The sequence below is a fragment of the Phalacrocorax carbo genome, chromosome 2, assembly GCF_963921805.1.
Source record: "Phalacrocorax carbo chromosome 2, bPhaCar2.1, whole genome shotgun sequence".
Taxonomy (NCBI): Eukaryota; Metazoa; Chordata; class Aves; order Suliformes; family Phalacrocoracidae; genus Phalacrocorax; species Phalacrocorax carbo.
Window position 1 is genome coordinate 58,988,267 of NC_087514.1, and position 18,476 is coordinate 59,006,742.

Below are 18,476 nucleotides of genomic sequence, written 5' to 3' on the forward strand. Positions count from 1 at the left end.
TCGACCAAATAACTGAAAGGGGCTGCAAAAGGCAAGCCTCATGTCAGCAGTTTCCTGCATATGGCTTTGAACTCCCTCAGACAAAAAACCACAACTGAACTGGTGAGGGGTTAGATGCCAAAACACCAACAATAAACAAACACACAGATCAGTTTTCTACACTTCACTGAAATATTGTTTGAGAATATCTTAGGATCTCCCCACCTGATAGTTCATTAAACTTTAATTGGTAGATTCCTCGACTCCTTCAACTTTCACTGAGCAACTCAAGAGTTCTGACTCTACATTTTAACACACACTGGAAGGCATTAAAAATGTTACTACTAGCTCTATGTTCAGGGTTCATATATTTCTTTTATGAAGTTCTGCTACCTCTCTTTAGAGTCCAGAGCTGTCGTGCACATCTCTTTTCACTAACAAAGCCATCAATAACAGTCAAAAGGTTGCAGACAAAACTGAACTCCAACTTGCTCAAGAGTTGCTGCTATTCGTAATTTGAATTCTAGTAGCCAAGCTCCTTTTTTAATTCATCATTTTTCTGGTCACTTAGGACTTCATTGACATATAAAATTTACATTATAATATGTAATTTAAACAGCTCTTGGAGTTATAGTCAAATATTTATTCCTGAAAGGTCTAATAAAACAACTGGAGACACAATGCGGATACTGTGACTTCAAATAAAACAGATGGTGCTAACCCAAACGAAGTTCAGCCTTTTAACCAGATGATGGAATAAGAGCTTAGGTATTCAAATACTTTCTTTTGTCTAATTATAAAAGGCATTTATTAGGAATATGCTTAAACTGAGATGTTAGCATCAACTTTGTACAGTCTTCTGTGTAATCTTGCATTGTGACTACTAAAACTGTCTTTTCTAGCCTTGATAAATGCCATTTTTGTCACTTTGATCTTCACAGGTCTTGTCTCATTGTTCTGTCCCCCTTCTCTCCATAACCCAGCCAAAATCAAGAGTATCAGCTGTAATAAAATTGTTACATAATACAATTTGTATTTAAACTATTACAAAACACTTAAAATAACCAACCCCACCAAGTAACAAGTCTTTTACCAAATTCACATAAAGTGCTGCTAAGACTTTAAAAAAACCAAACATACTCAAGCAAAAACTCAGAAGTCTTACAATTAGAAACGAAGTAGGAATAAATGTAAAACAGCCCCACACTGCAAAAAACCCCCAGCTTCAATAAGAACAGAATTCACAGTGGAAGTATTAGGTTCAAGATTTTTTTCTTTTATTCTCTCACCACATTCATCTCACATTTTCAAACACTGAAAAGCTGTCATTTTTCCCAGCAAAAAATACAGAACGTTCATCTTTCAGCAGAATTACTGTTGGCAGACATTCACTTCCAGTATAAATCTTTCCTAAATATTCAAAGTAAGTGTTGAATTCTCTGTTGTGAATTCAAACTTGTCCATATGGGGAAATATGTGTAGTATCAATCAGAATATCCTGAAAAATTATGTGTGAAGAGGCTGATCATAACATTTACAGAATACACACATGCTCAAAACCACACTCTTCATTTAAGTTTTAGTAAATGCTATTCCACACATCTTTACAAATGAATGTGAACTGTTCTCATGAGAGACTTATTTTTATTAAGGTCTTGACATCTGAGTGGATAAAGTTTCTTGCCCACTGTTCAGTTTAATGTATTACACAGCATCTTTTGCATAGAAGACGTGATTGTTAATGTTGCCAGTCATCCAAACAACAAAACGGCATCATCTACAAGCGCCCGAAAGAGCATCAGACTCACAGAGATGTGTCGTTACACCAGAAGTAACTCTGATGGGACTTCAGTTGTAGGACCCTAATAATGCTCCTGCTCACAGTCTGAAGTAGCAGATTTACTACATTTCAGTATTCAGATTGAGAAAGGAATCTCATGACTGTGACACCGCAACCTTTGAAAGTGCACTGCGTTCTGTGAGATGTGATCAACAAAGACCAAGGCTTGTGTTTCAGCACAGAAACATCCCTCCATCAGAAAGTACTACCCTACGCCTGAGACAGCAGGAAGCAAACGATGCCATCTAATTTTAACATCAGCAAAATCAGCTTTTAAATCCACAAAATATTAAAAACAGATAGTTAACTGACTGACACATGTTGGGGTTGAGCATTACCATTACAATTAAGAGAAACGTTTTCTCGTTCTACTCAACTCTTCCATCAGCTGCTTTTGAAAGGGATTTATAGAACTCCTGTAAAATCACTCACATATTTTTATTTAGAACCAAAAAAATTCATCCATCTGAAAAAATCTACTGCTGTGTTTTATAATTTGTTCGTGAGCACCTGACTATATTAACCCCCATTCCCTTCCCTCATCTAGCCTGCAAGGGCAGACTACCAAGTTCTAGAGAACTGTGGGGGATCATCTGCTGCAACCTCTACAAAGCCACAGCCATGCAACTTCTTGTTTTGTTTATACAAGAACTGTTACACATAGCCAAGGTCAGTTTTTGGACAAGATCAAATAGCAGATCCATGGAATTAAAATTTACAGCCCAGCTAAGTGGCACTTTCATTTTGTGGTGTGCACAGACTAAGATCTAGCTTTACCATTCAGATGTCTTTGCTTAGGAGTGTATAATATCTGGGAACACAGTGAAAAAATGTCATTTTTTTTGTTGAATCACACAATGGGTAGCTAGTTTCAATAGGACGCAGGGAGAACTGAGTGATGGAAGGCACTGGAGTAGAAAGGATTGGAGCGGTGCAGAAGAAACACCAAAGTTCACGGTGCAGAAGAAACACCAAAGTTCACAGGAACACAGATCATTACCATCCGTGCTGCAGAAAAGTCTAGACACCAAACAGGGTAAAGCCCTACTGTATAATCCCAGTGTCTTAAAGGAGAAATTACTTGTATCCTTTACTGCTTGCTTACTAATACAGACAAAAGGTGGGAGGACTGGCATAATTGCACACACCAATCTGGCCTACTAACACCTGGTTAACCCATAATTTTCCTAACACTTTGAAGCAATACATTCTTGACTTAATATGAACAATGTATACTGGACTTAACACACCTGTCTGGTATCTTCATGATTAACTGATTTTAGGAAGGTATCCTTGCAACAGATAAGGATTTTTAACTGAATAATAACTTTCTACTCTTACTGTAATTTTAAGGACAGGGACATGAAGAATAACCTGTGGTTTTTAGAGGAGGTATCATGATCCAAGACTTAAAAATTAAGAAAAAATGCTGTAACTTGAGCAGTATTCTTTTTGTTGTTGTCATACTGCATAATCCATTTGTTTCAAGTCAAAGAATCTATTTGAGGTACTTTATAGTCATTAAGAATCCCTGACCCTGAGGTTGACCCTTGATCTAAAGTGATGGAGCTAGGTAGTTACTTATCAGAATATCAAGATACAATCCTCATGATCTGTCATGATACTACCTTACTGTCCAGGAAGACTTCGATCTGTTTTGGGCCCAGGCCTCAGTCCTTCTAGTGGTTTTATTCCATTCTTAATACTGAAATATTGCTGATTGATGTTTAATTTGCTTCAGCATCTAATTTTCAAAATAAGTTCAGCTTCAGCTATCTGGGATCACACTGTATCAACACCAACAAGAACTATTTTGGATCTTCTTCCTAATCTCCAAAACTAACCGGTTGCAAGGAATATTAGCGATTCAACTAGCAGTTTTACATTTTAAAAACTGGTGCTCTTTCTGCTTTTGTCATTGAATTTCTTGTGGCCTTATCTTCAAGACCAGTCAGAACTCCCTACGGATCCAGAAATGTGCCAAGATGCAAACTGAGGACTATTACCTGGGATAAGGGGACATCAAGAACAGACTTCAGTTTCTTAGTGATGCCTATAAGCATACACACAGTTAGGTCAGTTTATCTGGAGAAAAGATCATCTACAGCAGAATTACACAGATCCTTTTAAAAACCAAAACCAGATCAAGCCTTTTCTTACCAGCTGCTATAGCGTGTGAAGCAGATCCACAGACAGTCATGCTAGATAAATCTTTAACTTCTTACATTCCTTACAAACCCTGTAACAGTCTGTATTTGCCTACTCGGTTTTGCCATGTGCAACCCACCGGATATCCACCTTCCCAAATCACCTAATACTTTTTTTTCCTCCTTGATGGAAGTGCTTCTCAAGCAGCAAGTGCAATTCCATAATGCTGCCACAGAGGCCAGTCATAACCCTTTTACCTCAAAGAGTCCTTGAACAGAAAAGGAGATAAACACCTGCTGTCAGCCCATAGGAGATGAATGGGGACACATTATCCTCTGTGTACGCATTTCCCACACAGAAGCAGCTGCAAGTCGTATAAACTAGTGGCACAGGCAGAAAGACACATTCCAAATGAGGAACCGACTCCCTACCTCTCCCTAAAGTAGCAAAGCTTTGGCAAATCAGTTTATGTAAATATTTGTACCAGCAAAAACATCTCGGTGTTTTGGTAGATCGAGGAACGCTTTCAGCTGAAGCCTACTAAAGAATTAGTTGTGGTAAGGAATTCTAGGACACTTCGTGTACTACTGTCCAATTAATGTTTTCTCTTTTGGGGCAGCTTGTAGAACGCAATTCAGAAATGGAGATAAATGATGCTGAACGTGTAGTTTGTAATACCTGACATAAATCCACATTTGACTTAACATCCTTAATAACAATTCTTACAACTTCTCAGTCTGACTCCCTGGATAACTCCCATAGTTAATTACCAGAAGCAGATTACTAACAAGAACCATAACTCTATGCAACTTTGCCAGAAGGGTTGTGTCTCGTTCAGCCAGCCGCTGCCTCCTATCGATTCAGAGACTCCCAAAAATGTCCCTACAAAATGTAAGGGAAAGAAGCGCCGAAAGCTCAAGATAAGCAAGAAAACATAATTTTACCAGTGCACAGGTACAAGGAGCAAAGATCAGATTTCTCAGTTTTGAGATTCTCCTGCTGGGGGAGGCCAGCCCTTTGCGCCTACTTGTCACGTACCACGTGCGGGTCACCAGAAACCACGCAAAGCGTTTATGAAACAAGAAAATATTTCCACACGCTCTTTAAATAGCCTAAAAAGCCAAGACACGGGCAGAATCAGTTGTCTCGGAAGGGAACCGCCCTCAGGAGCATAACCTCACCATAGCCCGTTCACGGCACGGCTGTCCGCGACCAGCGGCCGCCACTCCTCACACCGGACACAACGGCCCCGCGGCTGGCGAAAGTAGCAGGGAGGGCGGCACGGAGCCCCGGGAGGGCGCTCGATCCCGGCGCCCCCCGCCGGGCCGCTTCCCCCGGCCACCGGCGGCAGCCGCTCGGCTCGCCCGATCCCCCGCGGCCGCCGTGTCAGAAGCAGCCGGGGACGGGAGCACCCCCGGGAGGCGGGGGAAGCCGTCCGCCGCTCCCACCCGCCCGCCCCGCCGGCCCGGGGGGGCTCCGGGAGGTGCCGCGCCCTCCCTACGCCGCCACTCCCCCCCAGCCCCACCAGGCGGGTACCTTGTGGCCAGGCCACCGCTGCTCCTCCTCCTCAGGGGCCCCAAGCCATAGGGACGCGGCAGGCGGCGGCTGACCGGCGGCCGGTGACGGCGCGCACCCCTCCCGTCGCCTCCCTCCGCCCACCCCACGCGCGCGGCAAGGCAACGTGCAGCAGCGCCCGTCCCCACCATCACCTTGAGGCCCGGCGGGGCCCCACCGCGCAGGCGCGCGCCGCGCTCCGCCCCGCCCCGCGGCCATCTGGGACTCGTGGTCCTCTCCCGCAGCAGGCTCAGCCAGCGGGCATCGCCCCGTCACGTTTCACGCGTGCGCAGTGTCGCGTTTTTCCCTTCCCCCCGCCCCGGACCTGACGCCATTAACTCTTGCCGCTGCGCTGAGGGAGGGCGTCACTTCCGCAAACAGGATGGCCGATCGCGGGGCTGGGTGAGTGCTTACGCGCCCTCCCGGGCGGACCGACGGCAGGAGCGCGGGGCCGGGCGGCGCGGCGCGCGCGGGGCGGCGGCAGCGGCGGCGGCGCGGAGCGAGGCGGGAGGCGGGCCCCTGGCCTCGCGGGCAGCCGGGGGGGCGGGGCCGAGGGGGGGCGGGGCGCGCGCGGGAGGCTGCGCTGCCCCTGGCCGCGCCACCGGCCGTCGCCAATCGGCTTCGGCGGGAGTCTCGGGTGGCGTGGTGGTAGTGGCGGCGGCGGCGGCGCGCGCTTAGTCCGTTGTTGCGGCGGGCTGGGCCTCGGCGGGATCCTGCGTCCCCCGGAACCCGCCCGGCTAACGGTGGCGGCCTGCCCGCGGGAGCGCCCGCCAGAGGGTGCGTGCCCGCCGCCCCCGGGACGCGCTCGCGCCCTCCCTCCGCGCAGCCCCCCATGACGCAGCTAAAACCCGTCAGGCCCCAGGCTCTTACCGGGGGGCGGCGGCGGCACAGAGACCGCCGCTGCTCGGAGCTTCCTGGGCCGCCAGCGTAGCGTAGCCCGGCCCCGCCTCCCGCCGCCGGCGCTCTGCGGCCGCTGTCCCGAAGGAGCGGACCCAGAGTGCCTGGCTGCCGTCGTCGGTGCTGAAATTCTGAGCCCTTCTGAGTTGAGGCCTTAAAACCGCCTGGTAGGCTGCTCGGCGCAGCCGGGCGAAGATAGGAAGGGCTGTGCTTTTTCGGAAGCATGAGCTGGGCGCTGTGCCGTAGCAGAAACGTTATTTCCATAAGTCGTACTTCGAGGCCATCTTTCTTGAGGAGAGCTGCTCTGGGGTCTCTGATTAGCGGTCCCCTTAATGAACGTGTTTTGGCTCTCATTAGGGGACTTAAACCGGGGTAAGGTGGAGTGTATGTGTTTTAGTTAGACTGAAATAGGCCACTGTTTTAGAAAAGGAGTAGCCCAATTATCCCCTCCTGTGCTTTACTGAAAAGTAGCTTCCCGATGATGGTATAAAGAAGGCTGGGATGTGCTGGAGACTGAATGAGCTTTGTGGCAGTGATTCCCAGTCCTATAGACTGCATATATGTTTGTGAAGTGGAGGTATAGAAATGAGTTACAACTGGAGAATCCCAGTGTTAGTGAAGCTTGAGGCACAGTGGATATTCTTGGCAAACTTGAAAATCCACAACTGCTGTGAAAATTTGCTCTTTAAAAACCCCACCGTTTTTTGTTTGATGGCATCCATTTGAAAGCATATCAGATTACATAACAAATTTACTACTCTGAGGGACTGACAGCTTGTGTTTCTAAACATCAAGTGATTTGTAGGTTACTCTCTTTGGGGGGGGGGGAAGGGAGATTTCAGGCTCAAAACCAATAACACTTTGTGGTTGAATCAATAAAGATAGCTAAGACTCAAACGTGAAGAGCAAAGATTTATCTTAATTTGATCTCATAATGAGAGTACTTTGAAATTCTATGTGTTTTATTGTGCTATCTTCATTAAATAACTAGTGAAATTTGAAGTCTCTATGTTGCCTTAGGGCAAAGGCATGTTATTTTTTATAGTGCTAGTATTATGATTGAAAGTCATGACTGTAACCATGAGTAAGTGAAATTCAACACTGAAAATAGTTAATGAACTTTTTTCCCCTCTGCAGATTTCCATTCTGATCAACGGGCAAGGGGAATAACCTGTCAAAAATGGCTGATATAACCAAGACAGAAGAACAGGGAGTAGAGAAGAGTTTGGATGAAGAAGTGGAGAAGCCACCTCGTACTTCAGAAACAGATTCAGGTATTGGTTGGGAAGGTGACGGTTCAACTTCAGGTACGGTGCACCCCACTGAAAATGAAAAAGAAGTTGATACGGTTAATCAGGACGGCAGAGCAAAAAGGAAGAATGTAGATCATGAAGATGAACCTCCGAAGAAAATAGTGAGTATAATTTATTTTGAGCTATGTTCAAATCCTTGTTTCAAAGGTTTAGCTCAAGAGAAGACTGACAATATTTATGCTAAACATATGTGAACTGGGATGAAACACCAAACGTCAAAGTTTGTGGCTAGCTTCCTACCAAAATAACAGGTGCAGAAGTTATGTTGGGTGTAAAGGAAAAGAAAGAGGGCTAATAATTAGAACGTTAGGAAAACTCATCTCAGCACGTGCTTAGCCTAATTCTAAGGTTATCATTCCATCGTCTATGTGGTAGCAGTGTTGTGGTGTCGTGTAGGGTTTACTGGCATTAGTCCAAGTCCCGTATCTTCAGTTGATATGTTTTGTATGTAGTTATCCTGTGCATTAGTGTAGTTATATGTGCATGGGAGGTTCTTCCATAAGATAATTTTGTCCTTTAATTTCCTCAGTGAAGTGTTGTATAATTTAGAAAACTCTACAGACTGCATCCTCTGTGATATAATTTCAGCATGATTTGTTAGCAAAGCAAATTACTGAAAGGTTTTCAGATTTATTTATTTATTTTTAAAAGACAGCCAGAGTAGCAGAAAATATTTGTCCTTTTAACTCTGGGAGGGTGAAAAGGGTAAAGTTTTATATGATGCTGTCCTTTATTATGTATGAACAGTCTGGTAAAATAAAGGGTGCTCTTTGTTGAGGTAGAAACATTATTAACCCTTTCATCTTTTTAATCAGGTAGTTCTGGGATGAGGTTTAGGTGGACAAGAAATACATAGTTTTTGCGTAGCTTAAGGGTGTAGAGAGGTGATTGAACGCAGCTGCCGACATCTAGGTGTTATTGCTGATGGCTGTTTGCAATTGGGCTTGCAGCTGCCGAGGTGCGTTAATGGATGATATGAATATGTCTCCCATGCTTGTCAAAATCAGCCATTCTAGCTTACTTCACCCTCAGTGGCCATTCAGGGAGCTGTCTGTGCTTACTCTAAAAAAGGACTAGAAATGGTCAAAATATTTGTTAGCATCAGTCAGCTGAGTGTAATAACCGAATAATAGGGTCATGGAGATTCCAGGCAAGTATGTCCATGTTCATTCTGAAGGTTACCAAAACTATACAAAACACTGAAGAATTCACGTAGTGTATTCAAGTCAGTGAAACCTTCTTTTCCCTTGAGGAACTGCTATCTGAATAGTAAGATGTCAGGATGTTGACTTCTGTAGTCAACTGTTGGGAATGCTTTTAATTGTTGTGTGAATTCATACTGGCTGGGGCTTTGTGGTGTGTTTGTGGGGTTTAACTGAGAATCTTTCATTCTAGTTTGTACTGTTATTTCAAACACTTTTGTGCCTTGCAGAATTTATGTATATTCTCCATGTTCTGTTACTTTGTATTTTATTATAATTTATTTCGATTTCATGGATATACTTGAAGATTATTTTTTAAGGTGAAGAAATGTTAGGAGCACAATATTGGGATGTGGACTGCTTCTCTGTGTCACATGGGACAGAAATCTCTTGGAGTATTTAGAGTTAAGGCTAAACCAGAGACATTTCTACAGCTGTTAAGCATTAAATGAGAGAGTTCTCAAGTCATTACTCTTGTTACCTTACCATGGTCTGTTTAAAGCTCTGGCAGTGGGATCACATCCACTTCGGCCTTTATGCGACATCAGCTAGTTGGCATTTTGGTTAAATTGGCAGTTTCTACGCTTCTGTTAGATGGAGACATTGAATTTCTGAGACAGGATTTTTGAAGAAGGTAGAAGTTCCTTGAGGATTAACATCCTCTTCTTCAATCCCAGGCTTAAGGGGAATGAAACTGATTCTTTGGGAGTGGTGAGAGTATTAGAGAACTGAAAGTTAAGTATTTCTGTGAAGGAAAGATGCTGGGTATCATCCACCAGAAATTACTTGGACCAACTGAAAAGGGGGTTAAATTTTTAAGGGAGTTGTCTCTGTGGTAATTGAAGTACTGACATCAGTACCAGGACAGACTTGGGAAATCCTTTTTTATAGATAATGATGGTGTTCTTCACAGTATTACTTGTTTACTTTCTCAAATGCTCAAAGTGAACACAGGTCTTTTGATTAAATGAAAAAGTAATACAAGAATTCGATTGAGTCTATTCCTTCCCTCGCTTTTACAGCATGAGACAGGCCATGGGCAAGCTGTAGCAGCACATTATAATGAACTTCAAGAAGTCGGATTGGAAAAACGTAGCCAGTCTCGCATATTCTACCTCCGAAACTTTAATAATTGGACAAAGAGTGTCCTCATTGGTAAGCCTCTTTAAGTGATTGCTTAGACTTTAATAAAATGTAACTAATTTTTGTATTGAAATGTAACTTTTTTCTCCTTTCAGATGTTTATTATAGCACTTTGTCTCTTAATACATAATAAAATTTTCAATCACAATAAAATACCTATATTTATTTTGAATCTTTGTGATACTGTTTTATATTGTTGGAGTGCCAAATACATGCTAAAGTTTTAAAGATGAGCTGATCAGAAAAATAGAGGAAGTTCATACTGGAAACTGTTCTTCATGACATTTTTAAGAGAAAGACACAGCTTTAAATTGTAAAGAATCTATCTGTTCTTGTTAGGTTGAACTGTTCTTGTTATTTAAACCTGTTTCAAATAATTTCATAGCCTTTTTCCCAAAACAGTCTGTCCTTAGGTATAGATTAAACAATTCTGTAGGAAACTTGAACATGTAAATATTTTCTGAATTACCTAAAGTCAACAGTTTAAAGGGATGAAAAACTAGAGGACGTAGCTCCTTAAGAGTCAGCAGATTTTTGTAAAAGGCAGTCTGCTACCCTACAAATTAATTCCAAAGTGAGGAAATAAAACCATCAAGATATCTCCAGACAAAGAAAAGAATTACTGGCAGAGCACCACAGATTCATGAGGGGGATCTATGCCAGGCGATGTTGGCACCATTTGTCTTGGCATACTGCTTTCTGTTGTGTTGTATCAGAGCAGTTAGAAGCAATATTTTGGTTTATATTATATAAAGACTTCCCTGGAGCTTGTGTTGAAGCCTTTCAGTCATGATGAATTTCAGTAGAGTTGTGTTATAGCAGTTGTATCCAAACATATTTTGTGCCTCTTACTGTGAAGAAAAGTTGCTAGCATGCTGATATGTTCCGCATAATATGCCAGCATCAGTCAGAGCAGAGATAATCTAGATAGAGTGGTGATGGAAGGGAACATGAAATTGGTATACATAGGGTAAAAAGACAGCAGTCAAGTAGCTAGTGTTATTGCAAGGCCTAGGAGACTGAGTGGGAGAATATGATGCATTTTTGTAATGTGACCACAAGGAAAAGTTGTGGGTGATGCATTTAATTGGCTTTTACTCCTCTGCAGAAGTCTTTCCCATGCTTCCAAATAACATCTGCCTTCATTATAACAGTAATGAAAGGGAACCCTGTTTCTCCACTCAGGCACAGTGTTTAGCAATGGGCAGTTTTGCCTTTGTGTGTCAGGGATACAGTTCAGAGCTCCAGTCACATTACATGCAAAGCACATTAAGCACAGAAAATACTAATGATCTTCTCCATAGTTTTAGAAGTTTGTGGTTGTTCTTATCATTTGGGGTATCTAGAAAAAGAGATTTAAGTCTATAATGTTAAGATGTCTTACAGGCAAAGTAAGTTCTGAGATCTTTTAAAATTCTCAAACCCTTTTGGCCCTTTAGAGATCTCTGTACAATACAAGTGAATTAGACACACCTGTATATGCATTCTCTTTTTTTCTTTTTTTTTTTTTTAATTTTTCTAGGTGAATTTATAGACCGGGTACGACGGAAAAAGAGTGATATAACTGTTCTGGATCTAGGATGTGGCAAAGGCGGAGACTTACTGAAATGGAAAAAAGGCAGAATTAAGAAACTTGTCTGTACTGGTAAGAAGACACAATAACTTTCCAGGGAAGGGACACCAGTGTTTTATGGGAAAAACAAGCACATCTCCAATCTTTTATTTCCTTCTTCAGTAAGCTCAAGAATGCAATGATACACTTTCTGTCAAAAAGTTGTCTTTTGTCTTTTAACCTGAAGACATCAACTTGATTGCCATCAAAAACACAAGAACCATGGATTTTCTGTATAATGAGCTTTCAGTTCAACTCATAAATAAAAACTGTGATCAGTAAAGAAACGCACAATTAGCACAGATTGTTTTTAGGCAAAGTGTAAAACCGGGGAGGAGACTGACATTTTGCATATTATGTATTTTGTCTCACATCTAATCTTCTGTAGTGTTTTTAACTGTTCTGCAAATACGCAAATAAGAGTTACAGTTTAAAAATATCAAACAAACCCCACAGTGGTTTGACAAAAGAATGGTCTGATTAAATAATTTTTCATTTAAATAGTTTACTTAGATGTTGGGAAGGAGGTACCATGTTTCCTGCTCCCAAAAAGCATGCTAAGGATAATCAGAGGAAGCATTACTTCAAATCTAACAGATATTAAAACTTCATAAAATTCCTTTATTAGGAATTGTTTTGGGTATTCTACGTTTTACAGCTCTTTCTTGCCTTTCTTTTTCAGTTGGCAGTCTTCAAATACAATTAATTAACTAGCTTACAAAGTTCTTATGTAAATTTAGTGCATATTGTTAGTTTTAATATAATTCAGTGAAGCTCTGTGTCTGAGAGAGGAACAGTCTTAAAAACAAAACAGAAAAATTCTCATGAGGCAGTATATCAGCATATATAACAAATAATTGCATTTCAACATCCTGTATATTTGTAAGAAGATGAAGAGCTTTTGGTACTGTTGGAGAAACTCGGAGTTGAACTCTTTTAGGTAATACATACCAGACACTTAATGCTAACAGCACGTAGTATTGATCACCTAGTATCCATCACTTGGAATTTTGGAGGCTTGCTTTGCACTTTTGAGGATGGGAACTTCCTAAAATCTCTCTCTCTCTAGATATTGCTGACATTTCTGTGCAACAGTGCAAGCAGCGATATGAAGACATGAAAGCCCGATGTCGTTATAATGAACGTATTTTTGATGCAGAATTTATACAAGCAGATAGTACCAAGGTACAGTTCCTATGCTTTACAATATTTTGGAGATTTAATGCCCTCGTGTTAAGCAAGGGTAGGAATTGATGCCAGTGCTGTAATATTTAGAGCGTTTATCTTTTTAAGATCATATTGTTGTACTATCAGGAGAGTCAACCACACAGTTTACTGAGACATAGTTAAATGCGTTTCGTTACTGTTTTACAGTGTAACATTCTTGAAGCCTGAATGTCTTTTTCAGATAATAAATCTGGTACTTTCAGTTTCTTTCATTTGACCGGGGAAGGGAATGACTATTTACTTCTGGAGTTCTGGGAGTCAGCGTGGGATGTTGGAAACTATCTGTGTGAACGTGGCTTTTTTATGGTGGAATGAATAAATGACGCTTTCTGATTTCACTTGCACGTTTTGCTTATCCCAGTACATTTTTTCTAGCAGCATTGTTTTTACCTTTTTTTTTTTTACTATTACCATACTATGCTATAATACATACCTTCAAAACTTGTGTCATGGAGCAGATTTCTTAGACTGTTTGGAGGTGATATTGAATACATTGCTGAGGCTTAGGAGGCAGTCTTGTAACCAGCACTATTTGCTTTTGCTTCCTAGAAATAAAGGCTGAGAGTGCCCTGCTGATGCAGGCTGAGGGACAGAGCCTACCTGGTTCCAGCATATCTGTGGCAAGGCTGAAATTGTTCTTCCTATCCTTGCAGGAAGTGTTGTTGGCTTGAATCCTTGGCTGCCTAGTTCCTTTCTTCTGAGGAATAGTCTGTTGCAGCTTCCAGGTTGTGTCTCGGCTTAAAATTACAATCAAGGGAGAGAGGAGAGAGCCTTGGCCAGGAGAGAAAGGAATACTTTTACCTTGCTATTGCAGCTCAGTCTTATATGCACATTGTATTTTCTGTTGTACGCTCTGTTCTGTCTATGGACACGGAAGTTAATCTCTCTGACTTTGTATCTCTATCATCTATGTTGTGTATAATGCAAAATCTCCTTTTCAAACCTTGTCCAATTCTGCCCACCTGTGTTTCTCAGTCTCCTGTATCTCCCTCAAAATGCAGAGAGGGACTAAATGAACAGATAAAATTGCTATGGGTATGTGAAGTGTCCATTTTTGTCTTGCCACATACAGAACATTTACAGTACATAGCATGAACTGGTAGCGACTGAGAATGAGTGGGTGGATGGGAAGTCTGGGAGAGAAGAGAAACTCTAGAAATGTTAAGTATGAAATATTCTAAGTATGGGATGCATGTCATGTGTGCTCCTGTGTTATTTATGGTGACTTACTATTATTGTATGAAAGAAGCCTGACCAAGAAGAGTTGGAGAACTGCTGAGTACAGGGTCAAACTGGCAAACTGTAACCTGACAAATTTCAAGGACTCTACATTCTTCAGAGTTACTGGTTACTTGGTCTGGGGTGGGGAGGAGTATGCTGGTACACATGTATGTATCTGTGTGTGTGAGAATACAGACAGATACAACTCAGTAGGCAGCCAATTTTCTGTATTTAAAACAACCCCTCCTCCTCTCAATTTTATGTTTAACAGGTCAGTTCTCATTAGAGATTTAGTAAACTGAAAATTAATTTTATTATAATTTTTTTCCAGCTAACTGGTACCTGCTTATAAACCCTCAACAGTAAAATATCTCTGGAAACTATTAGGTAACTAACCTTGGGTTTTGGCCTTTCAGGTGCAGTGGTGTTACTTCACAACATGAAAAGAATTTGAGGACATGATAACTTTGAACTGTGTATGTGTATTCTTGTTCTCAAATGTTATGTATGGTTTTCTGTGCGGCATAGGACTTTTTCTTAGTCTTACTTTTTTCATCTTCTTGTTGAACTTGTGAAGGAGTGGGAGCTGAAAGGAAGAACTTAAAAGAATTATGGGAGCGGCATATTTTGTTGGAAGGTTTAAGTGAATCATGCTTTTGTTACAATTCGTTTTAATCTATTTCAGGATCTCTTGTCTTCCAAATACAATGATCCAGATATGCGCTTTGACATTTGCAGCTGTCAATTTGTTTACCACTACTCATTTGAGACATATGAGCAGGCTGACATGATGCTTAAAAATGCTTGTGGGAGCCTCTCTCCTGGAGGGTATTTCATTGGCACAACTCCAAATAGCTTTGAACTTGTGTAAGTACTTTCATATTCTATTGGTCTTTCAAAAGTCAGTGAAGCATTGGTAAGTGGTAGTCATCCTTACTGTGCTCTGATATGTTTGTGCAAACAAAAACAAGTTTTTTGTAACAATTTTGAATTCTGTTCAAGAAAATCTCGCTCATGAACTTAACTCAAACATGTAAATCTTTACTAATCCTTGTCTCTTGCACCCATAGCTCTTCTGGTATTGAGTATAGATCTTCATACATAAACCCTTGGTAGCGCTTTCAGTAGGGCAAAGTAGCCACAGCCTGGGGAATAACTGTCAGGATTTTGCTGTAGTTGTTCCAAGAAGCCTGACTTGTTCTTGTAGACTGTGTCTGGGCTAAAGGTTAGTTTTCTATGTCCATTTAGTCCTCTATATGTTGTATAGGAAAGATAAACTGTTAAAACCTAGTATGCTTTTCTTCATTTCACTGTTTCATTGCCTTATTAGATAAGGGAGAAGGGAAACTACAGAGATCAGTGAATGCTGTAGTACTAGGAGAAACACTTTCAGACCTCTTATGCATAGTTTTCTCTGCCTGGTCAATTAATGTTTGCTTATCTCGTTTCCTAGAAAGCGACTTGAAGCTTCAGAAACAAATTCATTTGGGAATGAGGTGTACAGTGTAAAATTTGAAAAGAAGGGAGAATATCCCTTGTTTGGCTGCAAGTATGATTTCCACTTGGAAGAAGTGGTTGATGTCCCTGAGTTCTTGGTTTACTTTCCATTACTGGAAGAGTAAGTTAAGTTTTGAATTCATTATATCATGAAAGCTGTGAAACATAACAAGCACTTGTTTAGCTTGTATTTCATTGCATAATACTTACAGAAAATTATATTTTAAATTTCTTCATTATATTTTTCATTCTTCATTTTTTTCTGTTGTTGCTCCAAATGAAGAGGTTTCTTGCATTTCCATCCACAACCATAATCTGTTCATTGCACTCAATTGAGGGTGCTCTGATCAGAAGCTGTGAACTAGGTCTCATGCAAGAATGGCTGTATCTGATATGTTGGATTTGTCAGCAAACCTTTAGTGTTGTCAGCTTTTTCTTTAATCTTAACTTTTTTGGGGGATTCATTCTACCATTTTTTAGTTCTTCAGCAAGCCTTTTTGTATATCCGTTTCATCAAGGTGCCTCTTTCTTTGGATGTTCTTAGGATTTTTCCTATGACTTGGTTTTTTTCTTCCTCTAAATGTTCATCTGTGAGTATACATTTTGCTGTTACTTCTGTGAATTCAGATTTGCCTTTCCATCCTTTCTCCTGAGGTACAGACAGATGTTTCCATGTTGGGTTTTTTTCCTGCTGTTCAAGTTCAGTATTATTGTTAAACATGAAGCTTTCCCTTCAGACCTGTGTATTTTCACACACATCATTTGTAGTTCTCTTTGAAAAATACCAGCATCTGTCACTGACACCTGTAACTTCAGTGTTGTATGACCACAGTGTCTACATATAATTGAGAAGTAAGGCACTAAATCTAGTAGAAGGAGGTTCTCTGAATATATCCATAATATCTGGCATGATACAGGGTGATGATACTGCAGGGGAAATATGGTAGTCTAGCTGGAAGTTGAAATAGAAGTTTCTTCTGTGTGTTGGGAGAAGAGACATTTTCCTATTAAAATATTTGTGAATGAATTCTGTGTATATTTTTGTTGTCCTAATTAAAAAAAGTACAGTTTGTGGTGCAGTTTTTTATCTCAATGTCTTTAGTAAAAAAAACCAACTCAATTCTAGAAAGAGTGTAATCCTAGTGAATACCATAAGATGTCACTGTGGCTTAAAATTGTTCATTTGAAAATGAAAGTATAATAATTTTGTGGCTTCCCTAATTAAGCTTATTATTTTGACAGAATGGCAAAGAAGCATGGTATGAAATTAGTCTACAAAATGACATTTCGGGAATTCTATGAAGAAAAAATCAAGAACGAGGAGCATAAAATGCTGCTAAGGAGAATGCAGGCCTTGGAGGTAAATACAGAGTTAACTTGTTTCATTTAAATAGCATTTTACAGCTTGTTAGTTATTTATGCAATAATTGAAATTATTGTTGTGAACGTCGTGCAATTAATTAAGGGCGACCAATAGAAGAACTAAACTTCTGTGGCTGAAAGTGCAACTGTGGTGGGTTGACCTTGACTGGCTGCCAAACACCCACTAACCTGCTCTCTTGTTCCCTCTTCCCAAGAGGATGGGGGGAGAAAAAAAGAAACCTGTGGGTCAGGGTAAAGACGGGGAGATTGCTTAGCAATTACCATCACAGGTATAACACACTAAATTTGGAGAACATTAATTTAACTTGTTACCAAAGAAGAGTAGGATGGTGAGAAACAAAGACAAACGTAAAAACACCTTTGCCCCACCTACTGCTTGTTCCCAGGCTCAGCTTCACTCCTGACCTTTCTAAGACCTCTCCCCACCCAGCAGCGCAGGGGGGTGAGGAACGGGGGTTGTAGTCAGTCCAAAATATTTTGCCTCTGCTACTCCTTCCTCTTCACACTTTTCCCGTGCTCCAGCCATGGGTTCTTTCCATGGAATACAGTCCTTCACAAGCTGCTCCAGTGCACGTTCTCTCCATGGGGTGCAGTCCTTCAGGAAACAGACTGCTCCAGCTTCATTTGGTTCCCCACGGCATTGCAGCTCCTGCCAGAAAACCTACTCCTGGTTGGGCTCCTGTGTGGGCTCTCCACAGGCTGAAGCTTCCTTTGGGCATGCCCACCTGCTCCAGCATGGGGTCCTCCACTGTGGTCCTCCATGTGCTGCAGAGAGACAACCTGCATCACCTGTATCAGTCTTCTTCACAGGCTCCAGGGGAGTCTTTTCTCAGTGCCTGGAGCACCTCCTTCCCCTCATTTTTCTGGCCTTGGTGTCTGCAGGGTAGTTTCACATTTTTCAGCATTCCTCTCACAGCTGTTGCACAGGTTTTTTCACTTTCTTAAATATGCTTTCCCGGAGGCATCCAACTCATGGCTGCGAGGCTCAGCTGTGCCCTGTGGTGGCTCTGTTGGAGCTGGAGGAACTGTCTGTGTCTGGGACAGCCCCGGCTCTGGCCTCTTCTCACGGAGGCCACCTCTGCAGCCCCCTGCTGCCATTGCCTGGGCACCAGCACCCAATCGCGTGATTCAGTTTTGTAGATAAAATTTCAATTTTGAGGCAAGCTTTTGTTTTTATTAAGTAGTAAGTGGAAGCACAAGAATCATGGTGTCAGATAGTGGTGACTGTAATCCATTTCTTCCTCAGCAGAGAGAGACTGAAAGCTGGATCTTTGTGCAAGAAATATCAATTGAAAAGACAGAAAGTAATATTTGTAGGAATAAGAGAACAGGATGTATTTGTAGAAGAAAATGGTATTTAGTTGTAACTTAGCTTATATTTTTGCCCAATGTTTTTGCTTTTTTATCCTCAAGCTCTTATTGTGGATGACTTTAGCAGCTTCAGAGAGGCCATCTCTGAG

The 18,476-nt window shown here is 41.6% G+C and overlaps 2 protein-coding genes across 8 annotated transcripts in view; one reads left to right on the forward strand and one right to left on the reverse strand.

Annotated features, from left to right (window-relative positions):
* The window catches only part of FAM210A (family with sequence similarity 210 member A), a 19,278-nt gene extending 13,325 nt beyond the window's left edge, over positions 1–5,953 (reverse strand). For 2 of the 5 annotated variants that reach the window (XM_064443074.1, XM_064443073.1), the window contains exon 1: positions 5,504–5,670. The gene's annotated coding sequence lies outside the window, so the exon portion shown is untranslated. The other 3 variants (XM_064443078.1, XM_064443076.1, XM_064443075.1) reach the window with 3 other exon arrangements.
* The window catches only part of RNMT (RNA guanine-7 methyltransferase), a 27,013-nt gene continuing 14,370 nt past the window's right edge, over positions 5,834–18,476 (forward strand). The window contains exons 1-8 of one of the 3 annotated variants that reach the window (XM_064443070.1): positions 5,834–5,923; positions 7,556–7,832; positions 9,956–10,088; positions 11,599–11,721; positions 12,758–12,873; positions 14,822–15,003; positions 15,590–15,754; positions 16,876–16,993. In XM_064443070.1, the coding sequence (XP_064299140.1) occupies positions 7,599–7,832; positions 9,956–10,088; positions 11,599–11,721; positions 12,758–12,873; positions 14,822–15,003; positions 15,590–15,754; positions 16,876–16,993 (1,071 nt within the window). In that variant the 5' untranslated portion in view covers positions 5,834–5,923; positions 7,556–7,598. Of the gene's footprint in view, positions 5,924–6,159; positions 6,299–6,633; positions 6,791–7,555; positions 7,833–9,955; positions 10,089–11,598; positions 11,722–12,757; positions 12,874–14,821; positions 15,004–15,589; positions 15,755–16,875; positions 16,994–18,476 lie in introns of those variants that run through there. The other 2 variants (XM_064443071.1, XM_064443072.1) reach the window with 2 other exon arrangements.